Source organism: Ceratotherium simum, chromosome Y (genome assembly GCF_057802395.1).
Source record: "Ceratotherium simum simum isolate JZ-2026a chromosome Y, ASM5780239v1, whole genome shotgun sequence".
Lineage (NCBI taxonomy): Eukaryota > Metazoa > Chordata > Mammalia > Perissodactyla > Rhinocerotidae > Ceratotherium > Ceratotherium simum.
The window spans coordinates 446479-466492 of NC_141941.1; the positions used below are offsets into that span (position 1 = coordinate 446479).

The following is a 20014-nucleotide window of genomic DNA, read 5'->3' on the forward strand; positions in this document are numbered from 1 at the left end:
TGTCTCACATGGGGCCCTTTCCAGCAATGGCTAGTCGGTTGCATCCCTCTCATGCCTGGAATCTCTCTGACTTCTCCTTCTGCCTTATCACTCTGACTCCAGCCAGAGAATGTTCTCTGCTTTTTAGGTATTAAAATTAGATTGGGCCCACCTGCATAATCCAGGATCATCTCCCAATTTCAAGGTTGGAAACCTTAGTGACACCTGCAAAGTCCCTTCTGCCTTATGGAGACACACTCACAGGGGCCAGGGATGAAGGTGTGGACACCTCTGCCTACCACAGTGCCTGATAAGTACCTGGGACAACTCGAGGAATCTATGAAAAGGGTCATTTCATCGAAGGCTTGGTCCAGCAGGCAGCCCTGAAGCAGCCAGGGGTAGTGGTCCGTTGGAAGCTGCCACCTGCCCTCTCCAGACGGATTTCTCCTCCGCTCCGGGAGATGGGATCATTCTAATCCACATAAGCCCAGTAAGAGAGGAAGGGTCTTACTTGTGCCACGGTAGAGAGCGCACAATGGAAACCAGCATGGTGTCCGGATAACTGACTCCCCCTCCATCCCCGGGTTGTCTCCTGCAAAGAGCTAAGGGGTGGCCGTGGGCCCATGTGGGTGTCCATTGATCTCGTCCTGAGCAGGGAGACAGCCCTGGCCTCGGAGCCCGGGTCTTTCTTTCACGGGCTGTTCTCATGGCACCTGGTGGGGGGGCCCTAACTGCCCCACCTCCTCTCCCGACCTGTATGCACACAGAACGGCCTCTCCGATGCCAGGAAGACAGAGTCCCGGAATCTCGCCAACAGGAGGGACCTCAGGTGATGGCATCCAGCCTGGCTGAGCTGTGAAGCCACAGAGACCTGGGGTCTAGACAGGTGCCCCAAATCACCCCTGGGCTCCCGCCCTTGGGAGTCCTTCCTCACTTCCTTTTTAATCCTCTCACACACCCCAGACGTCCCAGGAAGCACAGGGCATTTCAGAATTGGTGTGGGGGCTTTTTCTTGGCCATGTTCCTCCAGGCTCTGAATCTCTTTGCCTCATCTGAAATCTCCTCCCTCCCACCTTCAGAGGACAGCTTAAGGAGGAGGAGGAAGCCCAGGTAGGCAGGAGCTAGCCTCAAGAGATGTCTCGGGAAGTCAGCTGTGCAGGGTCCTGCCTTGGGGGCCAGAGACCCCCCACAGAGGTGGGCGAATGAATGAATGAAGTGAATCCAGAGCATTGCCCTTTCCTGCCAAGGAGGGAAGGCCGGGCTCCTCACATACCCTAAGCCTTCCTGCCTGGGCGGAGTCGCCACGGTCAGTTAGGGGTCCAGCTGCCCATTCACTCAGGCCCCAGGTCACCCAGCCTGTGGGACACAGCTGGACTGGAGCCCAGGCCTGCACGTGTCCAAATGGCCCGGTGGCTTCCTCTGCCCAAGGGGCGAAGTCCTGTGTCTGCCCTCATCCTGGACAGGACAGCGACCCCTCCCTCTGGCCCCCTCCGGCCTGCCCGCGCTGACCCTGGTGGGGAGGACGCGCTCCTTTCTTCCTCCCAGATGCGCGCCCCCGTGCCCCTGTGCGCGCCCCCCCCCCCCCCCCCGTACGCGGCCCCCTCTTCCCCGTGCGCGCAGGCGCTGGAGGCAGGAGTGGGGGTGGTGCTGAGCGCCGAGGTGGGCTCCTGGCGGGTGTCCAGCGGGTCGAGCTCAGCCCTCTCGCCCCAAGCTTCGCCTCAGGCCAGGAGGCTGCGCTGCGGGTGGAAAGGCCTTGGCTCTAGCCGGGCGCGTCCCTCCCCCCTCGCCCCAGGGCCCCTCCTCCGCAGTCTGGCCCGGCCTGTGCCTCCGCTCCCCAATTAGCCAAGCCGCGGCCGGACCCTCCAGCCCCCTAAATCTCTGCCCCTCCCGCTCTGGCCTCGAGACACCCTCCCCCGGCTTCCCCGCGATGGGACCCGGCCGCGCAGAGCGGGGTTAGGGGAGGAGGGGGCACAACCTTGGCCCCCCACACGCGATCCTGGGCGGTCAGCGCAGGCGCCTCATTAGCGGGGTGGGGTGAGTGGGCCCTGGAGAGAGGCAGCTTGCAAGACCCTCCCCACCAAGGCCCGAATGAGTGATAAGCACCACCCGTCCGGGGATGGGCGACCCGTGGGTGGTGGACCGCGGACTGGGAAAGCAAGCGGGTCCAGATGTCTGACAGTGAACTAGGGGGGCCAGTGTGTGTGTGGGAAGAACAGGCCGTGACCCCCAGGGGCTCCAGTCCTGGCGTGCCCGGGAGGTCGCTCAGAGACGCCAGGGGAGCGGGGGCTTCCGGGGTGGGTATGTTGGGCTCCAAGCAGTCTTGAGGGGGGCCCAGCGCCCCGACGCTCATGCGTCCGGACGGGCTGTCTTTCTGGAATGTGCCGTTGGCACATAAACTTGGGCCTGCTTCCCGAGGGGAAGTTCTGTTCCAGGGCAGCCTCTGGAAGTTGAGAATTGCGGGGGTTGTGGGGAGGGGGAGGTTTCTTCTGCACAAATTGGCCAATTAATTAATGTCTGCCTCCTACAGGGTGGAAGTTCCTTTCCTGGAATATTTTTCTAGAGGCATCGTATGTGGAAGTCAAAGGCGAATGGGGAACACTCCACAGGAGCGCAGAGGCTGCCCCGAGTCCCGGTTCCACCCGCGTAGCGGTTAGCCTTCCTTGGAGTGGGGGGCGATCGAAGTTTGTTGAAACAACCCCCTGCAAACTTTAGGCAGGTGGACGTGGTCCGGGAGCCGCCGGGAGACTTGTACGCGGGCGCTGAGCACGCAGAGAGATGCGTCATGTCCCCAGGCGCCCGGGGACGCTGGCCGGAGCCGAAGGGAGGCAGCGCGGGCCCGGGTCCAGTATGGCCCGCGGGGACAGCGCCCTGTGCGGGCCGCTTGCGCCGCGGGAGGCCTGGGACAACGGTCCTCACCACGCCCAGCGGGTGCGAGTCGCTTTCTGCCGCAGCTTCCGGCCCAGGGGCCGCTGTCTCCTAAAGAAAGGTCTGCTCCCTGGCTGTGGGCGTCACAGAGATTCGTTCCTTTCGTCTGCATTTTGAAATTGGAGAGAAGAGGCAAGAGATTTTTGAGGCGGTTTTGGAGCGAGCTGCATCCAAAGACCTCGGTGACTCATGCGTAAAATGGGGAGGCCAATCCGGGGTGGGGGGCGCGGGAGAGGAGAAGACATGACTCTCTCTGTCCCTGCCCTCTGCTGAGGCCCTGTGCCAGAAACGAGAGTGAAGATCAAAATACACTCCTCTGATTTATTCCTCGGAACATTAATTACCGCAGAAAAGGCCCCTGCGAGCGCTTAATGTATTCGCGGCGAAGGAGAGCCGCCCATTGTTTGCTTAAGGTGGTCTCCGGAAAACGACCCTCTTTGGATGTTCTTCGTGGTAAAGTGCTTTGCTCCCTGAAAAAATAATGTTTTTCTTCAATAAAACATAAAGGTCTCGTGATTAAATCTTAAAGGAAAGAGTTTTAATGTCCACCATATGTTGCAAAGTACTAGTGCCAGGAAAAAAAAAAAGAGAGAAAATTCCACAGAAGGCAAACAGCATTCCCTCCTATGAAATGTATTGTTAAAAATGCATTTTTGCATCGAGGGCTATTTTAGAAAGCCCCCCACATAAATCCTGGGATTTGTAGGCAAAGTGAGACGAAATAATAATAATAGTAATAATAAAAAAACCCCACATTTTCTGGGCAGGCCCTTGAAAGCAGAGGCAGCCCACCTTCTAGAGAGAAGAGGGAGTAGACCCTGCCCCATCTCGCCCTTTATGAGTATTATAGATGTCAGATTTGTCGGCGGGATCAATGTGGTCCATTCACGGGCTGGATTAAGAGAGCCCGCTGTAATGAAAATCTATTAGCCTCGCATTTGAAACATGGATGTTTGGGTCAATCAATAAACAGCATAGGAGGGAACGCAAATGCAGGTTTCTAAATTTAAAAGGGGGAGGAAGAAAAAAAAAAAAGGAGCCCGTGTATGAAACGCGTTAAGACTTCTGTAAAACCCTGCACCTCGGGATCGATACTGATAAATGTTTAATGGGAGGGGAGGGGTTGGTTGTTGTTAAAAAGGCTCGCTCTTGGGCGAAAACCATTAACACCCCCTCCAGTCTTCTTATTAATAGAAATTGTCTTTTGAATTACGTGCTGAGGACATGGGCCCAGCCTGAAGGGGCATTCCTGGAAAGATGCTTCCTCCATTACATGGGGACCCAGTATGACCCTTGGGGGCCTGAGTTGACAGGTGGTGGGGACGAGCTCTGGGCCAGTGGCTTCCACCAGAAGGCTACAAATGGTACTCTGCAATTAAGAGCTGGGGGCATGAAATTTGATTTAAAGTAAATACATTTGGATCAGGAGGAGCCTGGTTTGTACTGGGCTAAAAGTGAGAAATCTGAGCCCTACCTTTTAGGAATTAAATAAGCCAAATATTAAATATTTGAATATTCATTGCTTCCTTTCCCTTGGCTTTGAAGAGAGACAGAGAGAGAGAGGGAGCCATTAGCAGCAGAGTCCGTTCATTAAAATTTACCTAATGCACCTACAGAAAGTCAGATTATTTTATAAAATAAAAAACATCAATGTGCATTTCCTCAGGCCATCCTAAGTCGGCCCCTGGGGTCCGTCTCCCACCCGGCGTGCCCCAGAAAAGGCTGGTTGGGACGTGGGACCGGTGGTTGCCAGCGTCCACCGTGTCCACAGCCTCTCTTACTGGCTTTCCTGGGCACTCGGGCTGGACCGGAGGGCCTGGACATCCACATTTAACGAGTGTGCCTTCCAGACGGAGGTCCCTGAGTGCAGACAACAGCCAAGAAGTCTTCTCGTGAATTTCTTTTCTGCATCTGGGGAAAGGACAGAGGAGAGGAGAAACCCCATTGCTGCCAGCACCACACGGCCCTGCCCGCTCTGAGGCCTCCAGCCAGCAGGACGTGGTGGGGTGTGTGTGTGTGTGGGGGGGGTGCCTTTCTGCTGATCCTGATCGGTGTGTCCGAGCTTTCTAGCTCAGCCTGGGTCCCGAGAGGCGAGCTGGGAGCCTGCCGGGCTGGCCCGAAGGACTCCAGCTGGGGTAGACTTGGGGTGGGGGGCATAGCCTGCAGATCTGGTCTCCCTGCTGGTGAGGATGCTCAATTTTCCCCAGAGCTGGAACACTGGTGTGCACAGGCCAGCGATGGGGCCACTTGGGCAACACAGACATCAGTGTGCCCCCAAGGTCCAGCAGCCAACCGTTGTGTTAAAAAGACCCTCCAGCCTCCTCCCCAGCTCGGGACCCTTTCTTTGTCCCGAGTAGGAGCTCTCTTGGTATTTTTATTCGGCTTAATTGCATTTGTCTCTGTGTCCCTTCCCAGTTGGACCATAAACTGGGGGGAGCTGGTCAGGTCTCCAGGTCTTGGGCAGCCAGTGTCCACCTGGGGTTTCTGGACAACGGGGCCCTCGGTGATGCCCAGATGTGAATCCAGGACCATCGTGAGCTCCTGGGTGTGTGCCCAGCATTTGGTGACCTATCAAAGTTGGAACGTCCCTTTTCTTCCAGAAACTAGATCCCCTCTTTTGCTCTCTCCCCCATGCCCCCTCCCCATCCGGCATTTTTAGGAGCGAGCTATGCTTTCATTTCTATCCACAAACTTTCCCCAAATCCATTTTCTCTTTAAGACTTGGCAAAATGCATTGGAGGCAGGAAAGCATCCTCGTTCTCACAAGACGTGTCCAGATTTTAAAACGCTGTCCCCCCTCCTTCTCGCTGGGGGACACGGCTGCAGGAGCTGGAACAAGCGCCCCTTATATGGAGGCCCCCCCGGCCAGCCTGGGAGAGTCCCTGCCGCCCCCCCCCCCTTGCGGGAAATGTCAACGTAACATTTCATAAAGTGTCCCCACCTTTCAGCTCTTGAATTAGCAGAACCATATGGTAGAAAAAGTCCTTGCCCTAAGCAAACTGCTGTAATAGAAGGCATTTGGTGTCTCTGTCTTGAAAGGGGAGTTAAGAAGTCTTGTGCACCCCCGGCCAGGGAGGGGAGGGCATCCAAGGGACACACACTCCTGGTTCTCAAAAGTCACTTTTTGTTCATTGCCAAGAGAAAGTTTGAATTTGTAAAAACGGGATCCATTTCCTTAGCCAGCAATTCTTAGAAAAGATGAGGCTTTGGAGATGGAGGAAAGATGCTGGTGGATGCACTCCATCTCTTTTAGGATGTGGGTTATTTCAAAACCGTTCATCTACTTCGGCCGTCAAAATTGGGGGCCGCAGTAGAAGGGGAGGCCTTCATTCTCTCTCAGGCTTAAGGGTCTTGGATATTGAGAGTTCCCATCTGGTGCCAGCTGGGAGGTTCCTGGAGATGGCCAGACTCTGCTCTGGGCAGTGGGCAGTGTTCCCTCTTGGGCAGGGGGTGGGGTCCAAGGTCTGAGGTGGAGGGCAGCCCTGCATGGGGGTCTGGGCTGGGAGCCTGGGAAGGAACCTCAGGCCTAGCAGGCCCTAGATGACCCCCAGGGAAGGCCGGGTTCCTGGGGTTGTAGGGAAGGCCCGGGAAGGTGTCAGGAGGGGAGGGAGGGCAGCAGCTTGGGAGTGAACCTGGGGACATGCCCTCACCACTAGAGGCTGTAGGAGCAGTGAGTTGGAGAGGAAGTGAGGAGAGGAAAAGTTACCCCATCTCTGGGGACCCAGGACTGTTGCTCAGGCCCAGAGTCCCCTCCCCCGCAGACCTGCTGTCTCTCTCTCTCTTCCCCCAACCCTCGCTCCTCTCCGCCCATCATTCTGCTGTCTCCTGCAAGGAGTGCGTTCAGCTGCCGGCGGGGGTCCCCAGATCCAACTGGGGCGAAAGATGTGCCCCGTGGGGTGTCAGGGGTGGGGATGAGGCTCTGCCCCGGCCAGAACCGTCAACTCCGGGGCCGCCACGCGCCCGCACCCCGCGCGCCCTGCGCACCCGGCTGGCTCGGGGCGCGCGCCCCTGGCGTCTCCCCCGCCGACCCGCGAGGCCGCTGCGTGCATAATGCATGAGGGGCTATTTGTAATTCTGTGTGATATCTGCGAGCCTCCGCTTTGATTAGAGGGCCGCCTTGACAAAGACCTGTTTGTCAAGTTGCATTGCTTGTTCGCCTTTCGCTTTTGAAGTCCGGGGGAAGCTGGCGACCCCCAAATCCCCCAGCGCCGCACGCGGGGCAGAGCTGCCTGGGATCGCGCGGAGAAGCTCCCGGAGGAGGAAGGATGGAGGGCAGAGAGGAGAGGAGGAGAAATGGGGGGGGAGAGAGGGAGAGAGGGAGGGAGGGAGGGAAAGAAAGAAGGAGAGAGGAGGGAGGGAGGAAGGGAGTGAAGAGGGGAGAGAGAAGGTGGGAAGGAGAGGGCGAGGGAGGAGGGAGGGAGAGAAGGAAGGAAGGGGGAAAGAAGGAAGGGAGGAGAACAGGGGAGTAGAGAAGAGGGAAAGAACTGGGCTGTTTCAACTCTGGTGCCCTCCTCCTCTCCCCCCTGCCTCTCGGGCTGACACCCCCTCCCGGCAGGTCGAGCCCCCCCCCCCCGAACCCCACTCTGGCCCCGCGGATTCTGGAGAAATCGTTCACTTTCCTGCCGGCTGAAGGAGACAGCCGTCCGTCTCCGCCCCTCCGGCGCCCGCGCTGGACCGAACGCTGGGTACCGCCGAGGGTGGCCCCCATCCCAGAGTTCGATTCACGAGCGCTTCAGACTTAAGAAAACGCAAAACCAACTCCTCCACAACCCACAACACCCCCTATCCCACTCCCCCAAAAGCCTTGTCCCCACTCCAGCGGGGGCAGGGGGAGACGAGGAGAGATCCCAGAAAAAAGAGGGGGAAGGAGAAAAGTCAACTTTATTTGCAGACGGAATGTTGCAGATAAGATGATACGTTTGGCTTCCGGGATTGTAAAATGCATTTCGCGTCGTAATGGAGAAAAGCGGCTCCTCATGAGCACACTGGACAGGGGAGAGCGGGAAGGAGCTAGTCAGGAAAACCGTGGCACAGCCAAAAAAAATATATGTGTTTTCCCCCAAATAAATATCCCAGCCACCAGGTTGACAGCATGGCTGTAAAGAACGCTGCACAGGTCCGGCAGAGCGGAATCTGACGCGTGCCCAAAGGGCCGCTGTTTACCAACCAGTTCTCCCAGTGAGCCGCGGGTTTCTGCGCGGCTGGACCCCCGCGCGCTCCGGATGGTCGTGGCCCCGCAGCATCCCGGTTCCCGGCCTCTGGGGCGCCGGCGCTCCGAGCTCTGCGAGCCGTCTCTCCCAGCTGCCGCTGCGGAGGCTCCGGGGCCCGTGTTCTGGGCGCCTTCCTCTTACAGTGGGGGACCTCCTGCTGTGTGCCAAACAGGCCGCGCGCACCCGCTGTGCCCGCTCGCTCCGCGGGTCCAGCCGGCGATCCAACCGCATCTCCAAGTTGGAGTCAATTTTCCTCCGCAATGGCGCGTCCCCGCAGCCCGGGTCCCCTCGGTCTCTGCGCACTGGCGCGCCCTGGACTCGTCCTGCCAAGATCCATTCCAGGCGCGGGGCGGTGCTCCTCCCGGAGCCCGCCGGCGGGGACCTCCTTACGATCCCTAAACTCCTCCTCGAGTTTCGTTTCCGCCAGCCATTGAGGGAATGCGGATACCTGTTTGGGGCGCTGGCGCCTGCGCCCGCCCGCCCGCGCGCGCGCGCGCGCTCTCCCTCTCCCTTCCCAAATCTGATCTTTACCTCTCCACGCCGAGGTGCACAGACGCCCAACAGTGATGAAATGAAAAGAAAGCCAATTGCCGGACTGGAGGTGGGGGAGAGATAGCGTCTCTGCGTGCGCCCGCCGCCGAGCCGGGAGCCGTAATTGCTGCAGACAGCGAGCGCTGGGGGTTGGGCGGAGGTAGCCGTGTATAAATAGTGAGATCTCAAATTGAAGGCATAAATAACAGCAGGAGGGACCTACCCTCACACGGACCGTCCTCTCCGCGCGGGGAGGCGTGCGGACCGCAGCCCCGCTCCCAGCCAGTCCCGCCTGAGCCCCGCGGACCCCAGCAGCCCCGGGCAGCCATGGAAGAGCTCACGGCTTTTGTATCCAAATCTTTTGACCAGAAAAGCAAGGAGAGCGGCGGCGGCGGCGGCGGCGGCGGCGGCGGCAAGAAGGATTCGATCACGTACAGGGAAGTTTTGGAGAGCGGACTGGCGCGCTCCCGGGAGCTGGGGAGCTCGGAATCCAGCCTTCAGGATATTACGGAGGGCAGCGGCCACTGTCCGGTACATTTGTTTAAGGACCACGTGGACAGCGAGAAGGACAAACTGAAGGAGTTCGGCACCGGGAGGACCTCGGAAGGTAAGCTCTCGGGGCACAGGCTGCGGGCCCCTCCTGGGGTCGGCGTGTCCTGGCCCCGGAGCCTGCCCGCTGCCTGCCCCTCGCTCCGCGCGCGCAGAGGCCCCGGGAGCCGACGATCGCTCTCAGGACGACCCCTAACTCTGAATTTCCAGCCACTGCCCGGATGGAAAGGCCTCGGGAATCCATTGCCAGCCTTTTCGTAGGAAACCGAGGAAGAGGCGAAGCGAGGAGACAGGGAGAGAGGAAGGCAGGGGAGCCGAGGATGGACAGGGGCTGCGGCCGCACGCGGCCGCGGACTCGCTTCCCGGGGCGTTGGCACCGGGCGCAGCGGCGGGAACTCTCCTGGGTTGGGGTCGATCGGGAGGGACGTGCCTGGAACCCCGGGTCGGCTGGAGAGCTGCTGGGTGCGCGCGGGTCTCCCTTCCAGTCTGTCTTATACCTCTTCCCACGCGCGCCGAGGAGAGAACCACACGCCTCTCCCAGCGCCCACCGCCCTGCCGGCTTCCCCAGCTAGAAATGGGCCGCGCTGAGGACGCGCGGGCCGGTGGTCCGGGAGGTGACGCGCGCAGGGGCCTCTTCCGCCTCTGAACCTCTCCAAGCTGTTTCCTCTCAGGGAAAACTTTCCCCCTTGAACCTTGAGACTTGATCTTGGCTGACGCGGGCCTGTAAATTAAAACCACTCCCGTGCCCGCAGGTGGCCAGGGTCTGGACGTGGCGAGAAGGCCCGGGGAAGTTGGTGGGCACGCGCACCCGGCCGCCCTACGCCAGGCTGCTCAGAGTGCAGCCGGCCCCGCTCCGGGGAGACCGCGTCCCGGAGCCTCTTTTCTGCAACCTCCGCGGAGGTTCGCCCTGTTTTGGAAACCGGGGCAAAAGGCAGGTTTGGAAGGGCTCCCCCAGCTAGGCAGGGGTGGTCCCAAGCGGGGGATCTCTGTACAAACAGGGCAACTGACAGCAATAAATCAGAGGGATAAAATTGGCTAGATTTCTCAGGGGGCACCCTTTGAAACGGCTGTGATGTCTATTTTTCATTACAAAGAGAGGAAAGCGAAAGGCTGGCCGTTTCTCTCCAAGGGTCCTGTTGCAATGATTGTCAGCCTGGAGAGAGGTTTGGCAGTCTCCCCAAGAGATGGTTTTGTCCAGGGAAGCCCACGAGCCCGGCTCTTCTGGCCCCTACACTTTGGTGCCAGAGTGTTGGCCGAAACGGCCTTGAAGCCATACGGAGGACCCAACCATCCTTCTGAGGCCTTGACCTCGTGCAAGCCGAAAGCTGGCGGAGGCTTAGACATAAGCCCCTGACCACTGGCAGAGCGGGCAGCCCAGGCCGGCCTGTCTTACCTCGGCGTTTGCCCCTTGGTGGGGCCTCACGCACCTGGCTCTATAATTTGTACAAAGAGAGTTTGCTTTGACGGAGCTGTGGCCGTCGGCTGGTGCTACTTCAGGCCTATGTTCCATTGCAGAGGTTTGCAGCGTCCAGCAGCTGACCTCCGGGGCCCTTGACCGTTTCCTAGGGGCTGAGCCCTCTCCTTCCTCCTGCGCCTCTCACCCTGGACACCCAAGGTGGTTGAACCCCAGAGGAGAGTGAAGTACAGTTGAGGGCTTTAGAAAGCTAGAGGCAGATAAGCCCAGCCCAGAGGCAAAGGAGGAAGGAGGGGAGTTGTATCCACAGCTGCACCTTCCCCCTCGGCTGGGTGTGCAGAGCCCCCGGGGAGGGCTGAGCCCCAGGGCGGCATTTGCAGGATGGGAGCAAACTGGAGGTGTGGGAGACCCTCAGGCTCCCATTGAAACCCGGAGGGTCGTGGGCGCCGGGCAGCCTGTCCCGCTGAGCCGAGCCTGGGAGCCTGCGGATCTCGCAAAGCCTGCCGAGGGTTCTTAAGGATTTTGAAGGCCAGCTTTGCAGCTGGGGACGGTCCCTGGGGTTCAGACTTGAGACATGGGGAGGAGGAAGGAAGAGGGGGCTGCATCTGGGAAAGGATTTACTGTTGGGAAGAAATAGGGTGTTCCTGGAGACGCATTCTTTTCAGCGAGAAAAGAGGATTTAAAATGTAAGTTGGGGATAAGTGCCCAGAGCCCAGGGGCCTCAAGGGGGGACTTTGGGGCAGACTCAGGATTTGGCTACTGGTGTCCAGCTCAGAGACTATGGCGGTGGGGGCCAGGCTGTCAGGATTTTCTCCTGCCCCTCAGATATTTTAGGTCTTCCTCCTTTGCAAGTTTCTGGGTTTACTACTAAGAGGCTGTCACAGCTGCTTTCTGACTGTTTCGAAAGTGGTGGGACCCCAGGAATTTGGAACGAGTCTCCAGCCTCTTCTTGACACTGAGGAGACAGCTAATTGGGGCAGAAAGGTGCTCTTTGCCTGTGCCCAGCCGGCCCCACGATGGGAAGAAAAAGCACAGGGTAACAGAATTCGTGGAGGTCCAGTTCCTACCAGCCACGGGGTCTGGATTCCTTTTATTTTAAATCTCTGAGCTTGGTGACAGGCTGCGTTTTCTGGAGGTGGGAAGGAGCGGTGTTCAGGTTAGAATCTCCTAAATGGTGATCTTATACTGCCCGGTGTTCAGCCCGGTCCTCCTCCCGCAGCAAACACACACGCGCTCATAATGTTTGGATGGAAGAAAGTGCCTCTCTTGGCGCCCTGGCGGGGCGCGTGCCCCAACGCGAGTGAATGTGTGAAAGAGAGAGCGCGACAAACGGGGAAACCGAGGGCCTGTGTCTCTGGGTGTTCCCTCGGGCGCCCTGGTGCGCGTTAAGATACGGCTTTGCTGTCTTGGTCAGAAAGGGACCAGCGCGGGGTCGCGCGCCCAGCTCACGGCGTCCGGAGGGAGGCTCCGGCCCGGCTGGCGCGGCCCTGTCCCGCTGCGCGGCAGCTCAGGGCAGCGGCTCTCCCGGGCCTGGACCCCAGCCTGGCCTGGGCCCGCCCCGCCGGGGACCCGACACTTGGGCGATTCCACGTTAGCTTCTTTGAGTTAAAAATAATATTTAACATCCCACTCCCTTTCAAAAAAACAGGTTAGGCTATGTCAATATGTCAACAGACACGAAGTGGAAAATTGAGCAAACTCTTCTGTTCCAAGATTAGGCCAAGAAACACCGCGCCGCCTATGCCCGAGTTGTTACCAAAGAGCGTGTCTTCCCCTGGAGTTAGTTACATCGACTCGACGCAGGCTTTGCGTCAGGGCGCATTGGCGGCGGAGGCCCCCTTCCACCTCATGCACACACTTGGGTTTGCACCAAGTCCCCGCGCAATAACGCCCACGCGGGCCGCCTCGCTCGGGCGCAGGCCCCGCGGGCCCTGGGGAGGCGGGAGCTGGCGGAGGGGCTCGGGGAGCCCCGGGCGGCGACTCCGAGTCTCAGCGCTGTGCCCTCGGCCCCCACCCCCGCAGGTATTTACGACTGCAAGGACAAGCGCGAGGACGTGAAGTCGGAGGACGAGGACGGGCAGACCAAACTGAAGCAGCGACGTAGCCGCACCAACTTCACGCTGGAGCAGCTGAACGAGCTGGAGCGCCTGTTCGACGAGACGCACTACCCGGACGCCTTCATGCGCGAGGAGCTCAGCCAGCGCCTGGGGCTCTCGGAGGCACGCGTGCAGGTAGGACGCGTGCCCGTCCCCGCCACAGGGCCGCCGAGCCCTTCTAGGAGCGCGGGGAGACTGGGGGGCGCGCTGGAATCAGGCCTGTTGGAGATGCCCGGGGGCCTCGAGTGTCTGGGCGCACGGTTCGCACGAAGGGCACGTGCCCTTCCGGCTCACCTTCCACCTCCAAGCTGTCATGAATTTGGATCACTCTTTTCCTTTTCTTTCAAGGTTTCGCTTCTCATCCCCACACCCCTCCTCAATTTCCCCCCTCCTAGCTAGCCCCCTCCCTCCACTCCAGGGAGGGGAGGCGAGGGGCGAGGGCAGGGGGAGCCTCGCACGCTGGGCATCTTGATGAGCGCGGCTCCTGCCCGCGCGGGGCCGGATTAGCCCGGGCGCGGGGGGCTCGGGGCGGGGCGGGGGAGCGGGCGCATGAATTGGTGATGCCCCATCTGGCGAGCCGCCCTCTGCGGGGACCCTGGGCGTGCGCAGCACGTGCGCGGAGGGGACGCTCCGACAGGCCTTTCTCTCGCATTGCAACCGTTAAGTTCAACGTATTAATTTATTTATGGGGCAGGCTGGCGGACATTCGCTCCTGTGTCGCTTCCTCGGGGTCCCGCAGACCCCGCCGCCTGGGAGGTCGGGCCTGGAAGCTCGGCCTTGGTTCTCACGGATCTGAGCAGGACAGCAGGGCGGCGGAGACTAGAGAGAGCCCAGAATCCCCGGGCTCTGGGGACTGGTTTTAAATAAATGGAACTAATATTGCCAACCGGAGAGGGGGCCGTGAATGACGAGGGCTACGAAGAGGCCGGTTTCTCATTGGTTGTAGGGTCCACGTATTCAAACACGGCTCTCCCAGGATTTTATTGATGAAACGAAAATACACGTGTGTTTTACAAAAATTTTTAACTTGGAAAAAATATCTATTTTTGCTCCTAAGCCCGTTCCGTCTTTCCGTGTCGCTGCAGTCACAAGGCTGACTTGGGACAAAATGCAACAGTCCTGGGGTATTTCCAGCTCTTCTCCGCCCCGCAGAGGAGGGGGGAACAGGGTCTGGGACCCTCTGCCCGGGCGAGTCCCTCTGGGCATCTGTGGCCGCAGCAGCGAGGCGAGGAGGCCGGCCTCCGAGGGTGGCTTTCCCGCTGGCTTCCCTTCTCTGGGAAGATGGATTGGGCTGCGCCATATAAATTAATGAAAAGATTGAACTTTCGCTGAAGGGGACATCAACTTTTATGTCACCACGCAGTGTCTTTCTGCCCGGGATCTGTAATATCTCCCAGGCCTTGATGTACTGTTTCTATAAAAATAAATTACTTGTAATTTAATTCCACACTATTTCTTTCACTAGTCTATTACTGAAGAGCACCTTTGCGGGAGGAACTGGGGTTGGCAGAAGATTGGTTCCCGGGTGTCTGCCCATCTTGCGAGGGCCCTAAAATAAAAAGGGGGGAGAAGCCGGCGGCTATCGATCCGGAGGCGAATTAAAATTTAACGACTGTAAATAATAATAGAAATAAACATGAGAAGAGAGTAGCAGAAATAATTTTCCACCGGCCACAGGGCAAGGAGTCGCCTGACAGAGAGCAGAGGGCAGAAAGCGCTCATAAAAATCAATTAGTGGTAACATGTCCGTGGTCCTGCGGTGTCACCAGGGCTGGTGGAGGGAGAAACAGGGGGCCAGAAAGAACTAGATTTTAATCCTGTCTCCAAATTGTTTGGCAATCCATTTCGGGACAGCCCGTCCCGTGTTGTTAGAGGATAGAGTTTCAGTTGAGTGTGGAAATTTGCTGTAAATAAATTGAGGATCCTATGGAAGCTGGTCCTTATTAACCTTTTATTTTTAGTATCGTCCTGGAAGCTCATAGCACCCAGCTGTCAGGGTTATAATCGAAAGTTATGAGACCACGGTGAGGAGCAGGCGGTAATTTAATTACAACAAATATCTTTGGGTTTATGGCGCAGAGCTAAATTAAATGTCATTATTCACTGTCTGTAATGGAAATCAGAAGGAAATCAGATTACGGCGTTTGTGAAAGAAATCGGTGCCCGGTCCTTAATGAAGAAATGACTGTCTAAACCAGTGTACTGCGCTTTAGTTAGCATATTCGGGACTAATTGAAACTGACCGCAAATCACCCCAAGACTGATTTACGATCGCTTAACGCGCCGGCTAATTCATCACTTTTATTCTTCATAATCTTATTTTTTTCCCTCCCCCCCGCGCAGAAGGGAAAGTGAGCTCGGCTTTCCAGATGTAAATAGGATTCTGGGTTTGAAAAATGCCCTTCCAGGGGGCAGAATTGGCTCGCACGCGGGCGCGCGTGCGTCAGGCTCTGCTCTCCAGAGGACTGGGGAGCGGACCCCAAGGAGACGGGGGCTCCCAGGACGGGTCCTAAAGGGGCCCAGTCCCACCCACGATGGGGGAGGGGTGTCGGACAGAGGGGGTGCGGGAGGAGGAAGAATGTGAGGCAAGCTTTGGAAATGGAAGAAAGATTTGAGAATTCCAGCTTGGAGGCGGTGGCAAGGCGGGTGAACAGTTTTGGAATTACTTTTCAGGGGAACAGGATTAAACTTTTTCCAGGCTCCCTGCTGCCTGGCGGGATGAGCTTTCGAATGTTCTGGAAAGCCAATTGCTACAGGCCGGCGGACGGCTCAGCTCGTGGGTTGAAAGCTGCCTCTTAAAAGTTCAGGTTTCTTAGAGTCCCGGCTGCTGCCAACCTCCCCGGGTTTGCTGAGGTTTCTCCGCGCGGGTGGGGGTCCCGGGAGCCCCCAGGCCCTGCGCTTGGAGCGGCGGGCCCTGAGCGCACGGTGTCCCCGAGCTCCCCGCGCAGAATGGCTGAGGGAAGGCTTTCTTAGGGAGGATTATTCCTCCTGGTTGGTGACGGTCATCGCGGCTATAGGGCCCTGGAGCATGGAAGGAGAGGTGCCCGAGACAGACAGTTAGGGAAAATTAAGTGACCGAGAACATGGAGAGAGGGGGGCTCCACATTTCTTCAGCCCTGGTGTTCAAGGACCAGGGCTGTGCGGCAGGGTGGGGTGTGATCCTGGGGATCGAGGTGGGGGGCTTTGGGAGGGGCAATTTTGCACCCAAATCTTGGTGTCAGTCCTATGAAGCTAGCAGGGTTGGGCCTGAATCCCAGCGCCCTTTCTCGCCCAACCTCTTGACACGGCGCCCCCAAATTGGATGTCCTTAGAGAGGCCGAGCGCCCACAGTGCAAACCTTGAGTTATTGGGGTGCGCCCGGTGTTCATGGATCGAGGAAGCTCACGACTCTGTAATATTAACTGAGACCCTCCAGGCTTCCAAGGAGGGCGCGGAGGACATGGAATTTTCTGGACTTAGGGCGCCCCCAGCTTCATTGGGAAGGAGGCCGGATTCGGAGCTCTTTATCCAAACGTGCGCCTCCCTTCCTTGGCCGTGAAAGTCCTAAAGTGGGAGGTCAGGTTCTCCCAGGGGCTGGCAGGGTGGAGGGGGGCAGGCCCACACACGGAGTGATGGAAAGTTCTGGAGGCCACCTCCGCCATCGCAGCACCTAATTCTTCACTTTAAATATGTGGATGTTGAGGGTCCTGTGTCACCTCGGGGGCCGGGAAGGGCCGAGGAGTGAGTGACAGGTCCCAGCTCCTGGTAGCTAGTTATGCGGGTCTGGGGTGTGTGGGGGAGGGGAAGAAAGCGAGAACGGGGGCAGGAAGGAGCTCTACCGGGCCGGGGTCCCTCCCGCCGCCGCGCCCGAAGCGCCTGGAGCAGGAGCGCACCACCGAGCGTGGAGAGGGTGCGGAGGGAGCCCTCGCCCTGTGGCTCACCAGGCTGCGCATGTCTCTCTCTGCTCCGTCCCCAGGTTTGGTTCCAGAACCGGAGAGCGAAATGCCGCAAACAAGAAAACCAGATGCATAAAGGTGGGTGCGGGGGGCGGGGGGAGAAGGGGGGGGCGCAGGCCGAGGCCCCCGAGGGGCTGCGTTCATGGATCCTGTCTCTCCTTGCAGGCGTGATCTTGGGCACGGCCAGCCACCTGGACGCGTGTAGGGTGGCGCCGTACGTGAACATGGGCGCCCTGCGGATGCCTTTCCAACAGGTAGCTCGTTTTTCTTCCTTCTGAACCGCGCGGGGGCCGCGCCTCCCCCACCTCCGCGGCTCCTCCCGCCCCCGCGGAAGAAAGGAAGCCGTTTTTACAAGGGCGCATTTATAGACCCGCTGGCACGTATTAAATTCACGCTGTAAAACTCCCGAGTCACCTTTGGGAGGGCCAGGACAGAAACCCAAGCACGATTTTACAAATTCCTAGGGAAAAAATATCCCACCCACCCACGAACCAACCACCCGCTCGCCGCCTGGAGCCTGGTTGCGTGCGTGTGTGTGTGTGTGTGTGAGGGGGGGATGCTAGCTCTTCCAACCCCTTCCCCTGCTGTGCCGAGGGCTAGGGGTGCCTGCGCCCCGCCTGGGTCTGGGCCTCGCCCGCACCTCAGAGTTGGGGGCATCTGGCCCAGCTCCGAGCAGAGTCGCGAGGGCCCAGCGCGCGGGGTGCCCCACGTGGACGTTGAGTCAGAAAACAGCCGCGAGGTCCAAGTGTCCCAATAGGACCAGCGTGGGAGAGATGGGGGGAGGTGCGTGGATGGAGGCCCAGGGCCCCCCAGGGCGAGAGCGCAGGGCCCAAGTGCGCCCTGCTTCGCACCAGTGCCGGAAGGGGCCCCAGTGTGGGGGGTGGGAGCGCATAAGTTGGCAGGGCAGGGGTGCCCTGGGCAGAGTGGAAGTGTGGACACCACACAGTTTTGCTCCAAGGCGTAGACCCGGGTTTCTGTTTGGACCGATGTTTGCTGGAGGGCGGGAGGTCCGGTCGGTCTGGCCCCGGCCTCGCGGCTCAGCTAGGGTGTCGGGCGTGGGGGACATAAATAGACACGTGGGGGCTCAGCTGGGGCTCGAGCTCAGATGCTTGGGCATCTCAAACTCAGATGCCCAAGGCGGGAAGGGCGTCCAGGGCGGCCGGTGCGCGGGGGAGGGGTCTGCACCCCCCTCTCGCTTCGACCCCACACCCCCCCTGCGCCTGGGACATTCCACTCCTTGCAACATCTTCCCCAGGGCAGGGCGGCCCGTCCACATCACAGGATCTGCTCCCACGACGTGGGAGGCGGGTGAGCCATTAGACCCCGCTGAAATTGGGCCGTGGGAGCCCGAAGATTTGGTTGTGTCCCGCGCGGATTCGGGGACTCGGCGTCCCTGGGAGGACGTGTGTGGGGAGACCCCAGCGAAAGTCCAGACCCTGAGTTGGGGGCGTGTCAGAGGGTTAGAGAACCTGGGGCTCTGGTGAGAACGGGGTGTTTGCTGTGGACACCTCGGTATTCGCGAGCACATGGGGTGGGCGTCGCTGGGGGGGTGGGCGTGGACACAGCTCCAAGTCCCTGGGCGCGAGGACAGAGGGGTGGTGCTCCCCGGGGGGGTGGCGTAGGGGTCATGTCTCCACGGAGGAGGAGACGCCCTTGGGGTCCGTCGGGGCGGCAAAGCCCCGTCTGCGCGGCGTCCTAACTGTGCCGGCTCTGCCTCCGCAGGTCCAGGCGCAGCTGCAGCTGGAAGGCGTGGCCCACGCACACCCGCACCTGCACCCGCACCTGGCGGCGCACGCGCCCTACCTGATGTTCCCGCCGCCGCCCTTCGGGCTGCCGATCGCGTCGCTGGCGGAGTCAGCTTCTGCCGCCGCCGTCGTGGCCGCGGCCGCCAAGAGCAACAGCAAAAACTCCAGCATCGCCGACCTGCGGCTGAAGGCGCGCAAGCACGCCGAGGCCTTGGGGCTCTGACCCGCCGCCCGGCCCCGCGCCCCGTCCCGCCACCCCGCGCGCGCGCTGCGTCCTGCACTCGACCCCTCCGCGCCCCCACGGCCGCACAGACGCCCCGGAGCGAGGGCGCAGGTCCTGGCGCAGCGGCTTCCCCGGGGGCCCACGGCAGGCCTGGGGAGGGGACCTGCCGGACCGCACGACCCCGCCAGACGCCCGCAGAAACTGTACGGAAGAGAGAGCAGGCGACGGTCTGACTACCCACCCCAGCCCTTCGCCACCGTGTCCGTGCGTCCTGGGACCCCGCGCCACGTGGAGCCCCGCGCGCACGCGCGCGCGCACCGCATCTTCCTCCGCTGCGGGCGTCTCTCCCCTGTGCATGCGGCCTCCTACACATCTTTCCAAGATTAGAGTCTGTTAAAGAAAAGCTGTGGGGCTGGTCTCCGCTGAAGATGCCGATTCTTGATTGCCAACGGTTTTATTCACTGCCATGAACTTGCTTTCGTCCGAGGAGCTGCAGGACCCGTGTGGATTTCGGCGTGGACTTCCTCGCCTCCCAGGCAGGGGCCGTGTTCTCCTCGCCTGCCCCCGCCCGCGAAGGCAGCAATAAGGAAACGCATCTGACGACTTCGCCAAGGTGGTGGTGGTGGTGGGGGGACGGGAAACCTGAATCTCCCACGTTGTGACCGTTCTGGGGACCTGTCTTATGGGCACGGTGTTCATGCACATGGTTGGCCCCAAGGCAGCACCTTGTGCCATAGAACGGGCGACTTTATAACTTTCCCAGGATTTGATTCCCGAGTTGATATTTTTTGCTGTTTTGCAGAATTCAGACGCAAATGACTTGCATAGAGACACAGGGGGGCGCGTGCGTGCGTGGTTTTAAGGTAAATACTGATGCAGCATTAACTCTAGTGAAATGCAATTAAGTGCAGTAAAGTGCAATACTGTATATATTATTATAGATTTAAAAAAAGAAAAATTAGCCGTGCACTCTTGACCGGTCAGCTTCGGACTTCTAAGGGCATTACCTCGTCTTGCATGCTGCGGGGCCTGGCCGGCTGAGGCCCATCGCCAAAACGACCGGGGTGGAGAGTGCTCTGAATGGGGTGGAAGTCAGGTGTGTGGCATGTGGCAGAGCGGACGGGGTGCCAGGATGTGAGGTCGGTGGCTGAGCTGTTTCCAGGAAGGGGAGAGCCTGGGGGAATTCCCCTGTGGGCAGCGAGTTTTCAGATAATGTTTTGTCCGGGTAGGCAGTTCCAACTTTTCTTTCTTCCTTTTTTTTTTTCTTTCCTGTTGGTGCCTCCAATTGTGTCAACATCAAATAGCAACTTGTCTTAGCAGCTGGCACGGAGTGGAAAGGTCGCTGGAAATGGTGCAACCAAAGCGTTGAGGGTCCTACAATGTGCACCTGAGTCTTAGGGGATGAGC

The 20014-nt window shown here is 59.3% G+C and overlaps 1 protein-coding gene across 1 annotated transcript; it reads left to right on the forward strand.

Moving 5' to 3' along the window:
* Nucleotides 1–8718: 8718 nt before the first annotated feature.
* On the forward strand, nt 8719–18607 carry LOC147911591 (short stature homeobox protein). Its single transcript, XM_087427921.1, has 5 exons — nt 8719–9252; nt 12631–12839; nt 16660–16717; nt 16805–16893; nt 18362–18607. Exons 1-5 carry the CDS (start codon nt 8973–8975, stop codon nt 18605–18607), a joined length of 882 nt encoding a protein of 293 aa, XP_087284047.1. The 5' UTR covers nt 8719–8972.
* The last annotated feature ends 1407 nt before the right edge of the window (nt 18608–20014 follow it).

Bases quoted from the DNA above. Each gene is read 5' to 3' on its own strand.
- LOC147911591 (XM_087427921.1), top strand. From the start codon at position 8,973: ATGGAAGAGCTCACGGCTTTTGTATCCAAATCTTTTGACCAGAAAAGC. The intron at 12,840-16,659 runs GTAGGACGCGTG...CTCCGTCCCCAG, and splicing joins TCTCGGAGGCACGCGTGCAG to GTTTGGTTCCAGAACCGGAG. The intron at 16,894-18,361 runs GTAGCTCGTTTT...CTGCCTCCGCAG, and splicing joins TGCGGATGCCTTTCCAACAG to GTCCAGGCGCAGCTGCAGCT.